Source organism: Lynx rufus, unplaced genomic scaffold (assembly GCF_022079265.1).
Source record: "Lynx rufus isolate CCGP_SWC_20201006 ecotype Redwood Valley unplaced genomic scaffold, mLynRuf1.p SCAF_2, whole genome shotgun sequence".
NCBI lineage: Eukaryota > Metazoa > Chordata > Mammalia > Carnivora > Felidae > Lynx > Lynx rufus.
The window spans coordinates 101,618,366-101,639,855 of record NW_025814834.1 but is presented as its reverse complement, the minus strand read 5'-3'; the positions used below and the strand labels follow the sequence as shown (position 1 = coordinate 101,639,855).

At 44.1% G+C, this 21,490-nt stretch overlaps 1 protein-coding gene across 1 annotated transcript; it reads right to left on the bottom strand.

Moving 5' to 3' along the window:
* Positions 1-1,974: 1,974 nt before the first annotated feature.
* DDX18 (DEAD-box helicase 18) lies at positions 1,975-20,893 on the bottom strand. The gene is made up of 14 exons (XM_047084062.1): positions 20,752-20,893; positions 18,932-19,231; positions 15,768-15,908; positions 13,982-14,117; positions 13,527-13,627; positions 13,208-13,407; positions 12,998-13,112; positions 10,017-10,156; positions 8,534-8,695; positions 8,077-8,229; positions 6,846-6,959; positions 5,282-5,338; positions 4,734-4,911; positions 1,975-3,683 (listed from the first exon to the last, which is right to left on the bottom strand). Exons 1-14 carry the CDS (start codon positions 20,834-20,836, stop codon positions 3,541-3,543), a joined length of 2,025 nt encoding a protein of 674 aa, XP_046940018.1. The 5' UTR covers positions 20,837-20,893; the 3' UTR covers positions 1,975-3,540.
* Positions 20,894-21,490: the final 597 nt, after the last annotated feature.

The window sequence follows — 21,490 nt, the reverse complement described above, 5'->3', positions numbered from 1 at the left end:
GGGTAACACGGCACCGTCTCCAAACACAGGAAGGTTAGACGCCGGGCAGCACCTCCAACAAAAAACATCCACTAGTCTCACCCAGTTAAAATGTTTGCATTCCCCCTTAAATTACAGATGAGGATGCCGAGTCCCAGACAAAGTGGCCAAGGCAAATCAATTTCATCTCCTGTGCCAACACCAATCAACTGCATTCCAACTGAATGGAGTGCCGTTGGGGGATCTGGAGGCTTTGGCTGGAAGGAGGAGGGGAGCCATGGTTGTTATGCTGACCTACAGTGAGAGCCTCTTCCCACATAAGCCATTCAAACTCATGGCTGCTTGCTCTGGAAAGCCCGAGTCTATGTGTCTCCTCTGGGCCACCCAGTTCGTGCAGGACTAAACATGTGAACACCATTTCCCGTATTGGGCATTCTCCCTTTGCAAGATGAGAACGTTAAAAGGTTTAGTAAGAGGCTGTAGGTGTATGGATGTCCCCAAATCTACTGGTGGCATGAAACCCATCCAGAGGTTCTTCTGCCCCACCAAAGGCCCAAGTCACAATCTCCTAGAAACGAGGGATGAAAATCTCACAACATCTTGGTGTTTCTTAAGAAGCCAATCTTAAGTCAAAGCAGTATTTGGGAACTCCAGTTCCCGAAGAGAGGCCTACCTTCTACAGACAGAGAAGGTTCCGTCACCTTCCCACCAGCTAATGTCTACCAGAATCCAAGGATCTTTCAGCCTCAGAAAGGGCTGGAATCTCTATCGGCATCCATCACACAACTTAGACAATATTGCAATTGTCACCTCTTTACCTTGTCTATACCGTAACCAGGTTCCTAAGAAGAACTCATCCTGTCCACGAGCACCTAGCAGGCTTTCAATTCATGACAACCTAGGATTATCCAAAGACACAATTACTGCCTCCACTAACACCCAGCACAAAACAGAGTAGCCTTGAAAACGGCTTTCATCTGTTTGACAGTTGCCTTAGGAAAGTGCTGCAGAATAGGAATGCTTTCCAAAACCTGGGTCAGATCATAATTCCAAGGCACTGGACTGCCAGAAATCCTGCCTGTATTTTGCCAAAAGGCTCAAGCTGGCTCAGGGTTTTTGGAGTCCCTGTACCCGATGCTGCCGAACGGCAAACCTTTCCTGTGGGACGTGCGCAACAGACAGCTAGGAGCTTTGCAGCAAACATTCTCCTACGCACTTCCGTGAGCTCATTCAATTCTCATCACCTTATGTTGTTCTGTTACCTCCTTTTACACATGTAACAGACCTAGAAAGGAGGCACAGCTGGAATCTGAATCCAGGCACTCATTTTTAAGCACTACATATTTCTCAATAGACAAGATCCTCTTTGGGTATTTTGAATTTGGCTTTATTTACACCAACATGGGCAGTTAAGACAAAGACTTAGATAAGGAATGGCGTATGGTCCCTGGAAGCCCAGAGGACCCAGAGATTTCTATTTGCACAAGTGATCTGCTTGGCTCCCTGCCCATGCATGCTGCCTGCCCTTCCTGGCTGAAGCCACTTAATCCCATTTGTCATGTTACCGGCCCCACACATGCCCCCAGCAGCTGCGCTCTCAGCACAGAAGCCAAAGGATCTCTTCCTCTTGTGCACACGAGCCCTGCACACGGTGCTGCTCTGACCTCCTATCGGATTCTAACCACTGGCTCTCTCACATCTGAATCCCCGCCAGGCTGGTCAGGACTGGCTGTCTGGAGGCCCCTCCTCTGGCCCATGCTGCCAGCAGATCCTCCTGACTCAGCAAGTACCCGAAATGAGCCATTACCATAGAAGGAACAATCTTTCCACCTTCTGTTCATGTACTGATCTCACGAGATCTCTGTAGACTGACTTCTACTCATAATGGAGGTCAACCACGGCACAACATACGGGCACAAGACCTCTGTGACCAGCAGGTACCTACAACCTTGGTGTAGGCAGACCGAACGAGAGTTAATAAAATGTAGTATAAAGGAAATACAAAAGTGACATAATTATTTAATGACACAGGAAAATAGCATGTTATGAAAAAAGCCGGTTCCAAGTTGGGGACAGAGGATGACTTCACTTCTGATAAAAAAATGTAAAAGCGTGTATACAAAACACTGGATGAGTACGTACTAAAATACTGACGGTATTTACTCCTGCTCTGGATTAAATACTCTTCCCTTTGTTTTTGTGTATTTTCTGAGACATGACTATGTCTGAAACAAAAAAGAAAAACAAGTTACCAGATGTCTTACAGGAATAGTTATTAAAAGCCAGGAGTCCAGCGGTCAAGGCCTGAACCCCAGGGCAGCTCGAGCCATGGGGCCAAGGGGCCAGGGGTCGAGTCCAGATGCAGAATATCACTCTTCTTTTTTACTCCTGGGATGCTATTTTTATCAGGCTGTTTCTTCCACATTTGACGCTCTCAATGTGCTTATTTTATTAGTAGCCTATCACTATTACCTGGTGTAACAGCAAAATGACGCTAAGCAAATTTAGTTTCAAATTGATAAAAATCTAATAACCATTTTTATAGTTACAAGATGCACTGGAAATAAGACATAGGAAACACGCTGGAAATCAAGAGCTCTCGTAACAAAACCCCCGCCAGACTAAACCCGTCTCTGCTGCTCTGACCTCTGTTCATTTCCAATTTTCATCACAAATCTGTGTTTTGTGGATCCGAAAGGGGCTATTTTTCTCAACAAGATGCTCTCTCTGCCTCCCTGATACTCTGCAGAGTCGGAAGAGCTCACCAAAATCCAAACCACCTGAAGCAGAGCCAAGTGAGGTCTATCACCACTCTGCCTTTTCGAAAAGGTTTTTGCTAAGTTATCAAATGGAGAATAGAAGAGTATTACACCTATACTGGTGTAAATGAGGCTCAAAGATCTGATTCCCTCTGCTCCCAACAAATGTTGGGAGGGCCGAGGGTGCTTTATTCAAACAACAATGTCAAATAACCCAAACTTCTCACTCTTGAAAAAAAGAAGGGCAACAGCCACAGTTTTAAAATCTGGCCTATTTAAAAATCAATGCCACCTCTGACCTAAGGTGCTTCCTAGCCACAGCAGCATTTTCAGGGGAGGTCAAGAACTATGGTTAAAGTCCAAGAAACAACGCAAAACAAACCCAAGTAAGTGGAGACAATTTTCTGCATCACTACCACCAGCACCTGTTCAGAATATCAGGTCACTGCCTTTTACAGCAGGTTGGTACAAAATCCGTGCTGTGAAAATCCTCAGCCACCCGGAGGAAAAGGTACAAAAGGAATTATATTAAAACAGTGACAAACTTGGAGGAAAAAGAATTAAAATATTCCATCCAAAAGATCCTTTGTTTTGCCCTTGAGCAACCTAAAAAAATGAACTGTGTTTTATATCCCCAAGTAAGAGAGGTATTTCCTAGAAGCGATCAGTGCCCAGCGCTTGCAGCCCATGTATACTCCTGTTCGATCAGTCCCAATCCTGAAGCCACAAAAATTCCTCTTTTAGAGAAAGGGAAAAATCCATATCAGGACGAAGCTACTGAGGAAGAGAGGAAGGCGGGTCTTCAGTGGGAGAACTGCCTGCTGTCAGATGACTTCCTGCTGATGTGTTTGAAGATTCTGGACTTCTCGACCTTCCTGGCTTTCTGGTAGCCGAATCCACCGCCTCCTCCTCTCTTCTTAAGCTTGCCGTCATTGCTGTTCACGTCTAAAGGCGGATGTTAAGGAAATCAAGCAACGTGCAGATAACCAACTCCCACCTAACATCCACACAGAGAACGAACCAGCATGTCCACCGCTCCTCTGCTGCCACAGCCCCTCCCTGCACCATGAAAATGTCAACATAAGCCTATGTGACATTTCCAGGAAGTCTGGAATGGCCCCTTGATGTGGCCTAAAATTAGCAGCTATGACTTTTAGGCCTAAGGTAATGGTCCTGTTAACTGTGTTCTCCACACAATGAAACCGAAGACAATTACTTATAAGGAGTCCAGAGGTAAATTAGCAAGTTTACAAACCACCCTCGGGGTCAAAACAAAGGACTTTCACCTCTGTTCTGACTGCATTCAGGAATGTTATAGCTGACTGAAGGAGTCCTTCCTTCCACACGATTCAGCAAGCATTCATCACGACGGACGTTCACGCACTGCCTACGATGACGCCGGTGACCCCAAATCTTGTTGCCTCGGGAGTCCGTGCCAGCGTTAGCTGGCCTCACTCTAGCTGGTTGTTTCCTCCGCGGAAAACACGATCAACCTCACAGAAGCAACTGGAGGGTTTCCTTTGCCTTTTACCCTGAGTAGCACTTAGATTTTATTTTCTTTTGCTAATCTTGCAACTTCCTTGTATGAAATCCTTCAATGGCTCTAAGCGGATAAAAACTCTGAGGTCTCATCTCCTATCTTCAGCTCCAGGACATGCTGGTCTCCACAGACCTCAGATCTCATACAGGGAAGCCTCACAACCACCCAAGCCCTGCAATTTTACCCCTCTGCATTTCTCTCTGGCCTTCACTGTTGGCCAGTTAAACTCCTTTGTTTTTACAGGACAAATCACAAGCTGTCTTGTTTTTGCAATCCCCACTGTGACAACTAATCCCGGCCTACTTTGTGCTAGCCCTGACAAGCAGTGACCAGAATGCATTCCCGGGCTTCCAGACCTCAGGCGGAGCACATACCAAACCAAGTGCTAGGCCCGAATGCCCCTGTCAACCTTCTGTCCCTTAGTTCCTGGATGAATTCCTAACAACAAAGGATACTCAGATCAACGAAAGGAGGCACCTTGAAACCAAAGGACAGAGCAACCTGAGGCAAATTTAAGTTATTAACGTTAAAGATCTGTTTGAGAGAGTGAGAATCATATGCTCGAATGTAGGACTTATATGCTTCCTGGGCTGACTTATGAAGGAAGTAGTTCTTTTCAATCAATTTTTCAAGCTGAAAAGAAAAAAGAGATATCAGTGTCAATAATAATACAAAAGCAGACTTCCTATATATTATTAGAACAAAACCACCCTATAAAAAAACACATGTTCCAAAACATCTGCTCCAAGGTTCGTAATATGTGCAAAACCAGGATGGGGGAAGAATAATGTCCAAGTTCTTGTAAGGTATGAACTGGAATGAGGCGGGGAACCCTGGAATGTGGTAACCAGCACAGAAAGAACCCTAGAAGAACACGGTTCAAACCACTGGTTTTATGGAAAGGGGAGACTCAGAGGACAACTACCAATGAAATACTATAAAGGCAGTGCCCCGGATAAGGCTACCTCTTACCCACAAAACAGAAACAAAACACAAAGCGTACCTGAGACTGAATGTCAGAAATTTTGGACCAGGAAAACTCAAATTCACTTAATGGAACCTAGAAAACAAAAGCATGAAGATTAGTCAACCAGGGCAGATCAACGTTGAGACTTTCAGATGAACGAGCAGTGCCAAGTGTCCCACGAAGAGCCGGGAAAAGCCAGAGCCGATGCAGCTGAGGAGGAACTGAAGAGAAGGACGGACAACCAGGCCTGTGCAGCAACCTCACCACAGCTGCTCCTCTGGTCTCCCGAAGCCAACGGGAAAGTCTTACCTTCCCGCTGCTAACTTCACATGAACTGTGCTGGGGAACCTTCCTGAAAAAAAGTCAAGGAACTGGACAGGGACAGTGGATCCATGAAGCCCTTTTCTGCGTAAGGATCTCTGGATGCCCCACGAGGCAGCCCGATGCTTCCAGTCAAAAGGACCGCTGGCTCCTCCCTCCGTGTCGGGAGAGCTGTCCTGGCTGCACGCTGTCCTTCGTGATGGCCGGAGGTCGTGATGACCACAAACTCCTACAGGAAGGATCTCTCACCAGCCGTCACTTACCAGATAACTGCAAAAATGGCAGACCTCCGAGAGTGCTAGAAAAATAGCTGCCCCGGTCCCACCCCGAGCCTGCAATCTTGCAGGGAACACAGGTAAAGGATAAAACAGCTGGGTGAGCACAGGTGCTGTGGAACATGAACGCCAGGAGATCAGGGACGGCTTCCCAGAAGACAGCACAGCTCGCTGAAACCAGAGGCATTCTAGAGATCCAGGCAAAGAGCATTCCAGAGAAAAGGTGCAAGGGCCATTTCTGGAAACTGCACGTACGTGCAGGGGAGAGGAACATCCACCTGGCAGGACTGTGCCAAGGGGGGGCCAAATGTCAGGAGAAGGCCTGACTGGTGTGCACAAGACTGAGCAAAAAAGAGGCCATTCGGGATTCTAATGAATTCAGGTTTGGTGGATGGAATGAGGCCAGAGCCAGATTAGGGTGTGTTGCGGCTCAGGGTGACTGGACACTGTATAGCGAAAATAAAAACCGCTTTTCAAAGCAGAAGGAAGAAAGGTAACCAGCAGCAGCCACGATGGAGGGAGGGGAAGAAGGACAGTGGGTTTAGGGTCGAAGCTGTTGTTTTAGTGGGAGACCAGAGATGGTCACAGGAGAGACTGGAGGTAAAACAGAGTCGACGAATAGAAGACAGGAGGAGGAGGAAGAGGCAAGAGTGAATGGAGTCTGGGTGAAAACGACGCTACGGCAGGGCGGCAGGTGGAGGCGACAGGTGTGACGCAGCTCAGAAGGGGCAGAGGTGGTTTCAAACAGGGCTCTAGGCAAAGGGATGGCGCCAGGAGACACGACAAGCACGGTGGATCAACAGAGGTCCAGGGCTGTGCCTGTTTCAGGCCAGCCCCGCATCACGGTCACCTGTCCAACCGCTCTAGCTGTTCCCACAGCAGCAGTGACTCCCGACACCTGAGACCCATCCAGAAATGGTGCTTAAGGCCATGGGCACTGGCACACAGCTCCTACCAAGAGGGATCTGTTCCCAGCTTAAGATTTTCCAAACTGGTATCTTTACCTTGGATTGCCTCAAGTAACGAAGGAAACCCAATTCTTCAGGGCGCAAAATGAGCAAGGCCTGCCCTCTTCCGTTCAGGCCTCTGGCTGTTCTTCCCACACGATGAATATATTCCTGTGGTGGAGAGAGAAGAACCTGAATTAATACACCAACTTCCACGGGAACCTGTTTTTCCAGGACCCGCACGTGGTGGACAGAAGCATGTCAGCACATCTGGATGAAAAGGTGCTCCTCCCCCGGGACCGTGCCGCACGCCCCTTCCCCATGTCCCCGGCTCCCGCATGCACCATCACCAGAGAGCTAACAGGGCAACGACCGAGGCTGACACTCACTGGTCACTGGACATGATATTCACATTAACTCTATGATCTAAGAAAAAATGACTATTTTAATTTTTTCAAAATATTTATTTTTGAGAGAGACAGAGCGTGAGCAGGGGAGGGGCAGAGAGAGAGGGAGACACAGAATCCGAAACAGGCTCCAGACTGTCAGCACAGAGCCTGACACAGGGCTCGAACTCACGAGCAGCAAGATCATGACCTGAGCCAAAGTCAGACCCTTGACCAACTGAGCCACCCAGGTGCCCCCAAAAATGATTATTAATACTAAGTGTGCTTCATCTTCAAAATAACTTTTTGAACATGTTTTGATGCTATGTGACGATTTGCTTAATCTATCTCTTGTTGAAAGTATTTAATAAAACTTATTTTAATACATAAGCTACAAAATCTTCTCTATTTCTGGAAGCAAATTTTATTTCCTCCTAAAACCAATTACTGCTCTTAACAGACCATTTCAAGTACATGAATTCCTGACTTCAGTCTCACTGAGGCCTCTCAAATCTTGCACATCCACTTTGGGTCAGCAAAAGCCCTAACCACCATCAGCACCAGAGAAATACTATAGTCAGTATACAATAAAAATAAAACATGCCTTGAGGGGTGCCTTGGTGGCTCAGTCAGTTAGGTGGCCCACTCTTGGTTTCAGCTCAGGTCATCATCTCACGGTTTGTGAGTCTGAGCTGAGGTGGGCTCCACACCCACAGTGCACACCCTGCTTGCAACTTTTCTCGTGTGCGTGCTCTCTAACTGAATAAATTTTTAAAAACACATGACCGGAGTAACTAAGGGGTAAACCTTTGAATATGAAACACAGTTATTTCTCAGGGAAACTGGGATGTTTATTCTTTAATGTATAGCCATTATGGAGAAGCTCTGAGGATGCCAGTTACCTTGGGGTCATCTGGAGGGTCATACTGCACAATCCAGTCGACTTCAGGGATATCCAGCCCTCTAGCCGCCACGTCTGTACACAACAGTATCCCTGAATCTGCATTGCAGAACTGGAAGAACGTGGTTGTACGCTTATTCTGCTTCTGCCTTCCCTAGAATCGAATCAAAACATCCATTAGAGCTGGAAACTTGAGGTCATTTCTGGGAGGTCTGGAGGTACAAGCCCCAAGCTGTGGAACTATTAACCTACATTTCAATTTCACTCTCTGGCCTCTATCCTATTTCCCTAAGTGGATGGTATCTCTTACCCCTCTGTGGTCCTCACCCCTCTACACCCAGCAAAGCTCCCTCCACGTGGGATCGTTCCAGATTTAGAAAGAGCAATACTGCAAACTCCACAATCCATATAACTTGGTAAGTGCAACTGTGCTAAATAAACTCATGATAATCACTTACATGAATGGCCAAGACAGGCAAATCGATGTAGTTCAGCAACTCGTAGTGGTATTTCACGGACATACAGGATGAAAAGAAGACCATCAGTTTCTTCTTCCGGTTCTTCTTAAGGAATGTAAACAGGAGGAGGAATCTCTTTTCGGAGGGACAAACAACATATCCCTAGAAGTGGTCCACGTGAACAGGTAAAAATATTCAGACGCTTGCGGCTTTATGAACCAATACGATTTGAGGGAGAGCACATATACACATCACATACTGCACCGTCATGCCTTACCCACAGCATTCCTAAAATGAGACTAATTTCAGTTCTTTTGGCTTCTTTTACTGGGTGCAATCACTAGATACTAAATACTTCTCATATTTTCTGAGATTGCAGACTTCTGCTTACCAACAGTTTGTGCAATCATGATACGGTAACATCTCTGCTCATTGGGAACCCTCAGAGCATATCAATGCTTCATTTTTAAAAAGGTCCTTAAAAGCAAGATCTCAAATAACCATAGCCTAAGTGCACTGTCCTAAACAACATAACAAGGCTGACTGAACGTATTTCTTAAAATACACAGCCAACGAAAAGATCTTAAGCTAGATTATTTGAAATATTTTATTCATCAAATGACTCCATCTTAAGGTTCTATTTTTTTTTATTAAAAAAATTTTTTTTTACTATTTATTTTTGAGACAGAGACAAAGCATGAGTGGGGGAGGGGCAGAGAGAAAGGGAGACACAGAATCGGAAGCAGGCTCCACGCTCTGAGCTGTCAGCACAGAGCCCGACGTGGGGCTCGAACTCATGGACTGTGAGATCATGACCTGAGCCGAACTCAGACGCTTAACCAACTGAGCCATCCAAGTGCCCCTTTATTAAAAATTTTTAATGTTTATTTATTTTTGAGAGACAGATACAGAGCGCAAGAGGAGGATGGCAGAGACAGAGGGAGACACAGAATCCGGAGCAGGCTCCAGGCTCTGTGCTGTCAGCACACAGCCAATGCGGGGCTCAAACTCATGAACTGCAAGACCATGACCCGAGCCGAAGTCGGTGGCTTTATAGAGTGAGCTGCCCAGGTGCCCCTAAGGTTCTATTTTTAATCCACCTCGTTTGGATCTGTCACCTCACTTCCAATTTTTCACAGCAGGGCTCCTGAAACCAGCCTCTCCATCTGCGAAGTCACCTTGCATCTTAGAGCAAAGTATTAAATGACAATGACTTTTTTTTTTTTTTAACTGCATGTGCAGTTGGTGGTGATTAATGTCTCCCATGTGGCAGGCAATATTTAAGAGGCAGAATAAAGAGAGCTGACCATATTATTCAGAGTTTAAGATACTTGATAGATACCAGGAGAGCCAGCAATCCAATACCCAAGTTTACTATACTTGAAGTAAAAGCTCATTAATCCATCTGCTTTTGGGATGATCCTCCAAACAATTACAAGGGCACAGAGATGAGCCTTAAATGTAAGATGTAGACAAAAAGTACCTGCTCAAGACCATCCACTGTTGCATTAGCTTTATCATCATCAACACCAACGTACAATGGCTCCTTTTTCAGAGAAATCCTTGCCAAGTCTTCAACTTTTCGAGTTTGTGTGGCGGAAAAGAGCATGGTCTGCCTGCGAGCTGAAACAGATACACGTAAAAATAACCCAAATGTTTCAGGGAATTTTTAGAACTGCCTCACAACTAGAAATGCTGAGGAGAACTATCAGGAATGGGACATGTGGCATCACTACAGATGTTAAGGGAATATCACGAACTGTATGTCCATGAATTTGACAACTTAGATAAAATGGAGAAATGGCTAAAGCTCACTTGAGAAGAAACAGAAAACCTATATAGTTTTGTAGTACCTATTACAGACATTACAGCCAAAATCATCACATAAAGGAAACTCTAGCCCCAAATATCAGGTGAATCTATCAAACATTTAAGGAAAAAATATTACCAATTCCTCCCAATCAATCTCTCCAGGACTTGAAGTTTTTACTTCCCAACTCATTCTTTGAAGCCAGCCATGACCCTGATACCAAACCCAATAATGATTCTTGAGCACAGATGCAAAATTTCTGAATAAAATTTTAGCAAAGATGAATGCAGCATATAAAAAGGATAATGCATCATGACCAAGTGGTGATTACTCCAGGAATGCAGGGTCAGCTTCATGTTTAAAAAATACCAATACAATTTACTTTATTAACAAATTTAAAGAAGAAACATCTCATCATTTTATTATTTTTTTTAATGTTTATTTTTGAGAGAGAGAGACAGAAAGAGAGAGAGACACACAATGCGAGTGGGGGAGAAGCAGAGGGGGCAGGAGACACAATGCAAAGCAGGCTCCAGGTTCGGAGTCTGACACAGGGCTCAAACTCACAAACCATGAGATCATGACCTGAGCTGAAGTTGGTGCTCAACCGACTGAGCCACCCAGGCGCCCCAACATTTGGTCATTTTGATAGCTACGGTAAAAGCATTTGATAAAATTTAACATCTATTTAACTTTATAAAAAATTTATTTTGAGGGAGAGAGAAAGCATAGCTGGGGAGGGGCAAAGAGAAGGAGAGACAGAATCCCAAGCAGGTTCCACGCCATCAGCGTAGAACCTGATGCAGGTCTCGAACTCAGACTGTGAGATCATGACCTGAGCTGAGATCAAGAGTCAGATGCTTAACCATTTGCCACCCAGGCGTACCATTAACATCGTTTCTTATGGTGATGTTACTGTTCTGTTTTATGCTGTTACTGCAATTTCATTTTCAATGGTTTGGAAGTCATTTTTGTGATGAAGAAATGCTCATACTATACATTATCTGCAGCATGCCATTCTGGATTAATAAAAGTAATTTAGTATGTGCAGATAAACAGAAAAAAAATCTCAGCAAACCAGGAACAGAAGCAGTCATCTTCATCCTCTACCTGGTAAAGGGTATCTACAAAAAAATCTACAGCTAACATCATACTTAATGGTCAAAGACTGAATGCTTTCTTCTCTATGATCAAGGGTAAGACAAAAGATGTCTACTCTTGCCACTTCTACTCAGTACTGTATTGGAGGTTCTAGCCAGTGCAATCAGGCGAGAAAAAAAATTAAGAATTTTATTTACTTTTCAATTTATAGAGGGCACAATTGCTTATGTAGAAAATTTAGTGGGTAGCTTCATCTGGAGTGTCATAATGAACAATCCAATTGAATATAGTTAATTACTTTGCGAGATATAGGACCAATACACAAAAATCAACTGCATTTGTGTATACAAGCCATGAACAAGTTCAAGTTGAAATTTTAATGAAATACTCAGGGGTAAATCTAATAAAAGACGTGAAAAAAATCTATGCACTGGAAACTCAAACACTGTTGAGAGAAAATAAGGAGCAAATAAATGCAGGCAAACCTTATTAATGGGTTGAATGATTTAACAGTCTTCTACCAATGATCTGTATTTGGTACAATATCAACCATGATCCCAGAGGTTTATGGGGTAGAAGTGGACAGACTGATCCTAAAATTTATACAGAAATGCAAAGGGGAGAATAGCCAAAAACAATTGTGAAAAAGAACAGAGTTGGGGTTAACACTACCTAGTTTCAAGACTTATTAGAGAACACGGAACCCACCTACTGCTGATGCGAATGTAAAATGGTACAAGCTAAACACGCACCAGCCACCCCGCTCCCAGGGGTGTGGTGTACTCATTCGATGGAATGCATCTCGAGAATACAAGAAAGTACTGCCACATGCAACAGCTTGGATGAATCGCAAAAGAAACCTGACAAAAGAGTTTTACCGTATGATTCCATTCATAACTCTCTAGAAAATGCAAGCTGATCTATAGTGACAAAAAGCAGATCAATGGTCACCTGGCAGAGAAGTGTGTGAGCAGCTGTTGGAAGCGGTGAGGGCGTTCCTTCTGAAGGGGGGAGGGAGGGATTATTATTAAGGCACACAGAGGACTTTTGTCCGTTATGGAGATGTTCACTGTAGCGATTGTGGTGATGGTTTCATAGGTGTAAACATGTCAAAACTCACCAAACCGAATCCTTAAAATATGTACAGACTGTATCAATTATACTTCAATAAAGCATTAAAAAACAAACCATGATAAATGGAATCACGGCCTTATTACAGATATAAGGAGTTTTAAATGTTACAAATACTATAACCGAGGTATGTGACACGTTTGTGGCTACCTGGGAGATGTTCGGTTGGGTGAGAAAAAGAGATGGGGTGGTGGGGGCAGACGGGAGTGAGAAATACCTCAGAACTGTCTAACTTACATTATAATCTCTAAAATGGCAAAGCCACCGTATTAAGTTACTGCTAAGTCTGACGCTTGTCCCGTAAACTATCTCTCCTCAGCACAACGACTGCACTTGGCTGTATTAAAATTCTGACATTAGGAGGAACCCTCTCTTGCTCCCAACAACTACTTTGCAAACCCTCGCAGATATTACTGACTTACTTGGCAGAAGTTTAATAATTTGTTTTAATTCCTCTTCAAACCCAACATCCAAGATACGATCAGCCTCATCAATAACCAGACACTGGAGATTTTTATACATAAACCCTGGGGTGTTCTACCAAGACAAAGGCAAAGAAAAACGTGTTAGCCGTGAGGTTTATGTTTCACACAAGACAATGAGACAGGCGCCTCATCATAGTGTTGTTTCACCTGCATATGGTCCAGGAGACGGCCTGGTGTGGCCACAATGATGTTGATCCCATTACCAAGTTTCTGTGCTTCAGCGGATCTGTTGCTGCCACCCATTACCAATCCGTATGTGTGAACGTGGTGCGTCATCAGCTCCTTGAGAACGCCAAAAGTCTGCATGGCTAGTTCCCTAGTAGGTGAGAGAATAAGAACGCCTGTTCCTAAAAAGCAAAAAACCATACACGGTAAAAGTCGTACTGGAGGTACTGCCAGTAGTCAGTAACAATTATGATAAACTTCCAGTTAGATATTGGCAAAAACGATCAGATCAGAGACTCACCATTCCTAGGCATGAACTTTAACTTAACAATGAGTTCAACTGCAGGAATGAGAAATGCCAGAGTTTTACCACTGCCTGTTTTTGCAGCTGCTAGAAGATCCCTAAATATTAAAAACGGAAAGGAAGAGAGAGATATTTAGTCTCCCTATTGAAAACCTACCACATACCATCACATTTTAGGCATTAAAGCTAGAACGTGAATAAGAAAAATAAAGTCCCTAGTTTCTTTATCACCAAAATCAATCACAAGTTAAATACCTGGGAAATAAGAATTGTGCTATAAAACAGAAATGAACTCTTTTTTTTTCAAACACCAGTAACTTAGACTTTAATGAAGCGTGGATGTATCAACCCAACACAGTGCAAAATCCACAGAACATACTGGCATTTTCTTTCCAAACTACTAGCACTAAAATAGACGGCAACGCCCAAACATCAATCGACGTTAATCATACCTGCCTTCCAGAAGTGGTCGGATACTTTTATGCTGAATTTCAGTCATGTTTGTAAAACCCATTTCTTTTATTGCCCTCAGAGTGTTCTCACTGACAAGATCAGTAAGAGAAGCAAATGAAGTGTCCTCAAAAGCTCCTAAGCAAAAGACATTTTATCATTAGTAAATTTATCTTTTTAAGTAGTTAATAGTGCTACAGTTACGTAATCAGTTTTGCTGTTTGAAGACATTTCTGGGTGGGAATCAAGCTTGGAAGAGCTTCTTCTAGTGAAAAAGATTAAACCCCAACCACTGCTGTGTAATACTAAGACAGAGACCCTTACTTTTGAAGTTTCTCCACTGCTGATGGCTGTGTGGAGTCCAGAAGCCACATCCTAACAACAGTAAAGGATGGAGGGCGGATGTAACTGAGGGACTTGTATGAAACAAAAATGCCAAGCATGGCGGTGGTTCAGAGGGAAATGAAATGTTTCAACAGTCTGAAATAAAATGTAAAGGCATCCAGCATAACAAAAATGGAGTGGAAAGTCAATCAAAAGAGCCGTTAATCTCATTCCAAAAGGACAACTGAGAAGGTCAGCTATAGCCACACGCCATTTAGACTGAACCCACATGCCGAACATGCAGTGGTGCTTCAGCCGGGGAAGGCATCAAAATCACCTGGAGTGCTCCCACCCCATACGTGCCCCTGCTTATTAGCCAGGTGCTGTTCAACCTTGCCACTGCTGAGATTTTGGGCTGAGTAACACTTTGTCCCGAGAGGCTGTCCTCTGCATTATTGGATGTTCTGCAGCCTCCCTGACCTCTAGCCACTAAATGCCAGTAGCCTGTCTCCAGTTCTGAAAACCAAATGTGTTGATAGTCAACCTTGACGGTGTGCCCGGGACGGAGGAGGTTTATGGGATGCAGGACCTCGAATGCTACAACTGGTCAAGTTCTGGGTAAACCGGCACGGCCTGGTCACTGCCCTGGTTGAGAACCACTGCCATCATCTTTGCAATTTTGATTAAGCCAGCCTGGGGTTAGGCTTCAACATTTTAACACCTAAAAAACCCAAACCAAACAACTCAAGTAACCCCCAGACACTTCTGGTTTGGAGCAAGCGATTCTAGTCTCAACTCTCGACCTTCTAAAGAAAACAGAGGCCAGAGGACATTATGCTGGCAAAAGGCCGATAATAACACGACTCTCATCCTTCCTTATTTGTAACTGGGTAGGTAGCAAACCTCTGATCACCAGACTTCTAGGCCAATGGCTTTCCTACTGCAAAATGGAATGAGCTTTAGAAAACAACAAACCAGGGGTGCCTGGGTGCTTCAGTCATTTAAGCATCTGACTTCGGCTCAGGTCATGATCTCACGGTCCAGGAGTTCGAGCCCTGCCCCGGGCTTTCTGCTAACAGCTCAGAGCCTTGAGCCTGCTTCGTATTCTGTGTCTCCCTCTCTCTCTCTGCCCCTCCTCTGGTTGCACTCTCTCTCTCTCTCTCTCTCTCTCAAAAATAAATAAAACATTAAAAACAAACAAACAAACAAACAAAAAAAAACCCAAAGGAACAAAAAACCCCAGAAGCTGTTTCTGTGCACATCAAAATATTTAGTGTCAGGAATGCAAGTAAACAAAGAACTAAGGCGCACAGTGTGCAAGATAAAGCAGTAGCTGGCTGACAAGTATTTCTTGTCAATAGTCACTTTTTCTAGGTAAATTAAAAGTCACAACTGAAATTTCAAATGCTCTAATTCAGAAAGGCATGGCATTTTTCAGGTCTCTCTGGACATCTGTGAAGTTACCTGTCAGTCCCAGGGGTAGGCTGGGCACCTCAGCGTCTTCTTCCTGATCATCCGGCTTCTCCACGTGGTTTTCTGTCTCTTCAGGTGCTTGTACATCTTCCTCAGACTCCCCCTTGTCTTCGGTTTTTGCTTTTTTGGTATCTTTGGTTATAAAGGATAACCCCCCCCCCCGAATTTTTGTTAAAATAAAAATAGCAAATAGGATCACAAAATAGACACGTAATGCAAAGAGACATGTTCTTGAAAGCTTAATACATTTCCAGTTTTAATTCGCTAAGAATGTCTCTCCTTCATGATTTTCTTTGATTTAAAAACACAGGGGGACAATGCAGATTTTCCAGCAAAACTATTTTTTAGGCAGGGGCGCCTGGGTGGCTCAGTCGGTTGAGCGTCCAACTTCGGCTCAGGCCATGATCTCGCGGTTCATGTGTTTGAGCCCCACGTCAGTCTCTGTGCTGACAGCTCAGAGCCTGGAACCTGCTTCAGATTCTGTGTCTCCTCTATCTACACTTCCCCACTTGTGTTCTGTCTCTCCCTGTCTCTCAAAAATAAATAAATGTAAAAAAATAAAAAAAAATAAAAAAAAATAAAAAAACAACCCCCCCTCACTATTTTTTAGGCCTATTACAGCACCTTAAATGACCAAGACATTTTTGACAAGTTGAACAACTCAAGTATATTAATCACATCAAGTTCCATATATTTCACTGAGGAAAATAAGGGCTGTGATTAATGTTTCGTTATTTCAAACGCTTTTAAAAGCCCTGATTTTTCCTTGTGCCATTAAACAGAAATCTTCTATAAAAGCTAACTTTGGCTTAAAGACGAGCAGAAACCCCAAAGGCTCTTCAGGTTACTACAGAGAGTGCAGAGCAAGAACAATCCGCTTAGTTGGGGGACAGAAACTGGCAGCTGCTTGAAATGAAGTGGCCAAGGGAAGAAGGGTTAAAGCCTACTGGCATTTCACTTCTACATACACCTTTCATATAGGGTCCCCAACTACCCCTCCAGCCTTACCCCCTATCACACTCTTCAATGGTCCACTCTGGGTCAAATGGGTTAACTACCATGCTGGGCTTTTACAAATGTACAGTAGCTAGTTATGCTAGTTAGAACAGAATTGACCTGGACCAGAACTCAGGACGTTTTGTGGTCCAGGACTGGCCTCTTCCTTGCACCTGACCACCACCCTTCTGGGAAATGGTCAACCCATGGGCAGTGTGAGGACAGGTACAGGTACACCATGTCTGGAAAACCACACAACTCCTTTCTAAAGCTATCTTCTTTTTAACACTTATTCATTTTTGAGAGAGAGAATGTGAGCACGGGAGGGGCAGAGAAAGAGAGAGAGACAGACAGACAGACACACAGATTCTGAAGCAGGCTCCAGGCTCTGAGCTGTCAGCCCAGAGCCTGTGTGGGGCTTGAACCCACAAAGCGTGAGATCGTGACCTGAGGTGAAGTTGGATGCTTCACCAACCGAGCCACCCAGGCATCCCTGCTCTTGTCACCTTTAAATAAGACACTTATCCAATGCTGTATGTAATTCCAAATTTTATTTTTGGGTAACTGATTTAAGAATTTTTATTCACAAACTCATTTTTTAAAAAAATTTTAACGTTTACTTATTTTTTGGGAGAGAGAGAGAGTGAGAGAGTGAGCAGTGGAGGGCAGAGAGAGGGAGACACAGAATCTGAAGCAGGCTCCAAGCTCTGAGCTGTCAGCACAGAGCCCGTTGCAGGGCTCGAACCTACAAACTGTGAGATCATGACCTGAGCTCATGTTGGACGCTTAACTGACTGAGCCACCCAAGTGCCCCTATAAAGCTCCTTTCTAAAGCTCCTTTATTTCAAGGACGTCTGGGTGGCTCAGTCGGTTAAATGTTTGACTCTTGATTTTGGCTCCGGTCATGATCTCATGGTTTGTGAGATCAAGCCCTGCATTAACAGCAATGAGGGTGCTTGGGATTCTCTCTCTGCGCTCCTTCACTCATCACACTCTTTCTCTCTCTCTCAAAATAAATAAATAAACTTAAAAAAATAAATGAAACCTTTATTTCAGTTAAGATAGATGAATAGAATGTTCTAACCCAGTGCTGACAAAACTTTTTCTATAAAGACCCAGAGAGTAAAGACTTTAGGTTTTGCATGCCCTATGGTTTCGGTCACCATAGAAATGAAGTAAACAAATGGGAATGGCGATGTTCCAATAAAGCTTTATTTCCAAAAGTAGGCAGAAGGCTGAATAGCTTGCTGACACCTGTTATAGTCTCTCTTGAAATCTCTGCTTGCTCATATCTCAATTAAAATGCCTATTCTTCAGGGTGCCTGGGTGGCTCAGTCGGTTAAGCATCTGACTTCGGCTCAGGTCATGATCCCATGGGTTATGAGTTTCAGCCTCGAGCTGGGCTCCTGCTTCATATTCTGTGTCTCTGACTCTCTTCCCCTCTCCTGTTCATGCTGTCTCTCTCTCAAAAATAAACGTAAAAAAAAAAAGCCTATTCTTCATGTAAGCTTATTCAAATATAATCACCTTCCAAGAGAAATTGGCCTCCCCTTTATCCTGGCCATTCCACTCACTTCGAAATTAACGTGCCATTTATACAGAAGTTACCTGCTGGTTTGATACATTCTACATATCCAAAATGTCAGTAAGTCTCCTTTCAAGAGGAGGAATTTATGATAGAAAGAAAACGGACAAAAAAATTCTTCTTATTTTAAAAGAATCATTAGTGCAAAGTCCATTAATAATAAAGGCCCAAGAAGATAGTGTGTACTAGCCCAGATTTCTTAGTGTAATTCCACAATCCTGTTTGCAGATAGGTAATAAACCTAAAATACCATCCCCTAATATGGTCTGTTTAAAAGCCCAGCCAACTGTCAAAATGAGCAAGTTTCTAGAATTCAAGGAAGGCTTGTATTTAAGCGTGAGGTTTTCTTCAGTGGTAAGGGAATGTAAAAGCACACCACTTTCCAGTAATAAAAATAAAAATGTCATCCCCTGCACACTATTTCCTTTTGCTACCAGGTTAGCTTCTGGTATGCTAGTGAGTATGGGGATTCTTGCATGGTGTAGGAATATAGTAATAATAACAGAACAAAGGTACAATGGTGACCGTACAAACTATATGGATGCCTGAAATTCAAAGAAACTGAAGTACTCACCAGGCCCAGCATCACCCACTATTTTCCTCTTTTTCTTCTTCTTTTTCTTTTTTGATTCTGAATTGGGAGGCTGTGTGGCTGCTTCTCCATTGATTATTACGGTAGATTTCTTTCTTTTTTTTTTTTTAACTTGCACGTTTTCCACTGTTTCTTTAGCCATCTCTCCATTCTGGGCTTCTGACAAGTCCACATTCACAGACCGTTTTAGAGATTTTTTAACCTTCCCACTTCCCACTGTTTCCTCAGACAGTTTCTGATAGGCTCCATTCTGTGTTTCTGAGAGGCTCACATCTGAGGCCCCTGTTTAAAAAGGGGAGGCTTCCTTAAAAATGTTGGAATTGTAAGTAAGAAACTCCACGGTGTCCATGACTGAAATGGTTTAGCTTTCATTTCCCTTTCGCGTACACTATTAAAACCACTTATAATTTATGGCGTTCTACAATAGAACAATTTCCTTTAATGAAAAATGCTGGAAGAGGGAAAGCTACATTGATTTCTTAACTTCAAAAAAAAACCCACATCTCTGTCCTTAAGGAGTTAAGAATCTAGGACAGCAAAACTTCAATGAGGTTAAAGATTTAAACGGATGGGGTCAGCAACTGTAGTTACAAACACACATTTTAATGTCAGATAAATATATGGCTAATGGATGTACCAGAAAACACTAACAGCTATTCACACAACTACTGCTTCTCATATAACTTTAAAACATTCTCCTAGGTAGCAGTGAATTGAAAATTCTGTTAATAGGACCACTTACTTATCATTTATAAATGCCTGGGGATGCCTTTAAAATAAAGTTTCCCTGTTTACATACAATAAAAAAATAACATGGCCTTTTATACTTTAATTGTTACCTTTAAATACCAAGAAACAGTAGAGCTGTATTATTCTGTATGAATCAGAAACACAAGGGAACTTCAAACCATGATTTCTAAAACCCACAAACCTGTCCTCTTCTACTCTCTGCTGAAATCCAAGCAGAGTAAGGAACCACCGCCTGGGATTGATAGGTTATACAGGACCCAACATTGCCCTGGGGGTGGGGGAGTTGATAAGTTATATATGATCCAAAAAAGGTTACTCTAACTTCAAGATTTGTGGTTCATTTTTAGGAACTTAGGCCTGCAAATGAAGAGGGGAAGAAAAGTGACTGACATTCAGGTAACAGCCTTTTCAGGCAAGTCTTTACTAAGGATGCAAATACCTGGCAGCGCTTCAGGAATTCACAACCTAAAGTTAGGACAACCACTGGACACGGGCAGACGCACTTCTAGAGCTGCAAACAGGATATGCTCCAGGAGTCGAGAGTGGAGGTGGGTGGGAGAAAGCAATGTTATCAGGAAAGCTGTGATAAGACACTGACCTTGTTTTGAAGCGTTGCAGGCAGTAAACAGATGTGGAAGGAAGGTGCGTGGAGATGAGAAAGTTTCAGGAGTCTGATTCGAAATGGGGGCAGGGGGTAGGTTGGGGATGAGGTGGGACGCGAAGGTGGGGAGGGAGTCGGAATGAGGGAGATGTAAAACAAGCTGGTTTAGCAGGACGCCCGGCTGGAGGCCTGGGAAGGAACTCAGGCGGCCTGTTCCTGCTCTGACTCTGTAAGGAAACCCTGAAGCTCAGAAAGATCCGGGGCAGATCCAGGGCACGGGATGAGCGGCACCCGCGCGGGACCAACTGGAGACCTCGCCAGGTTGCCTATTCCTCTCGACAAGCACACGTGCTCAGGGGAGGCCGTAGCTCCACCTCCGGGCCGCAGGGGTTGTCAGGTGTGGGCCCCCGCAGCAACCGCGGCCCCTGCCCCCAGTCCCCGCGCATCTCACCCTGGAGCTTTAAGTTTCGCTGGCGCAATTTGAGGTTCCGTTTATCGATCTTCTTGCGCAGGAGTTTCATGGGTAGATGCGACATGTTGTCGGCAAAGCGACTCCACTGCGGCGCCACAGCTCGGCTACCCGGGTTGACGTTACTTCCTCCCCGGTAGCACGTGCGCACCCTGGCGGACCGGAAATACGCCACTGAGAACCCTTGAACACTGTAGAGCGGAAAAAAAAATGCATCTGGAGAGGAAGTGCTTCCGGCGCGTATGCAACCGGGAGCCAGGGGCAGCTCTCTGCAGCGCCCTCTGGAGGAGCGGAGGTCCATCCCAGGTTCATGTTGTGTCTGAGCTGGCAGAGCATTTTAGGGCCATTGCGGGTCCTGGGAGCGTTAGCTTCCACAAAGGATACTGAAGAAACAAGGACGAGCAGAGGGCCTTCTTGAGTCTCCAATTTTAGGTGCTTGTCCTCTTTGTATCCTGGACTATTTGGAAAATTGAATAAAATCTAAATACATAAATTTCGTCCATACGTTGTGAAAGAAGTTTCCAAAGCTAAGCATTGCTAAGAGAGTCATTAAAAATAGGGTTTTGGAGGATACTGAGAAGCTGCCTTATGCATGTCTCCTGTTCCAATTCTTGGAACACCATGAACTCTTGGCTTTTGTCAACTGCAACTGGGACATAGTCTTCTACCTTGGACTGAAATAGAGATAATGTAACACTTGTTAGGTAAATTGACAATACTT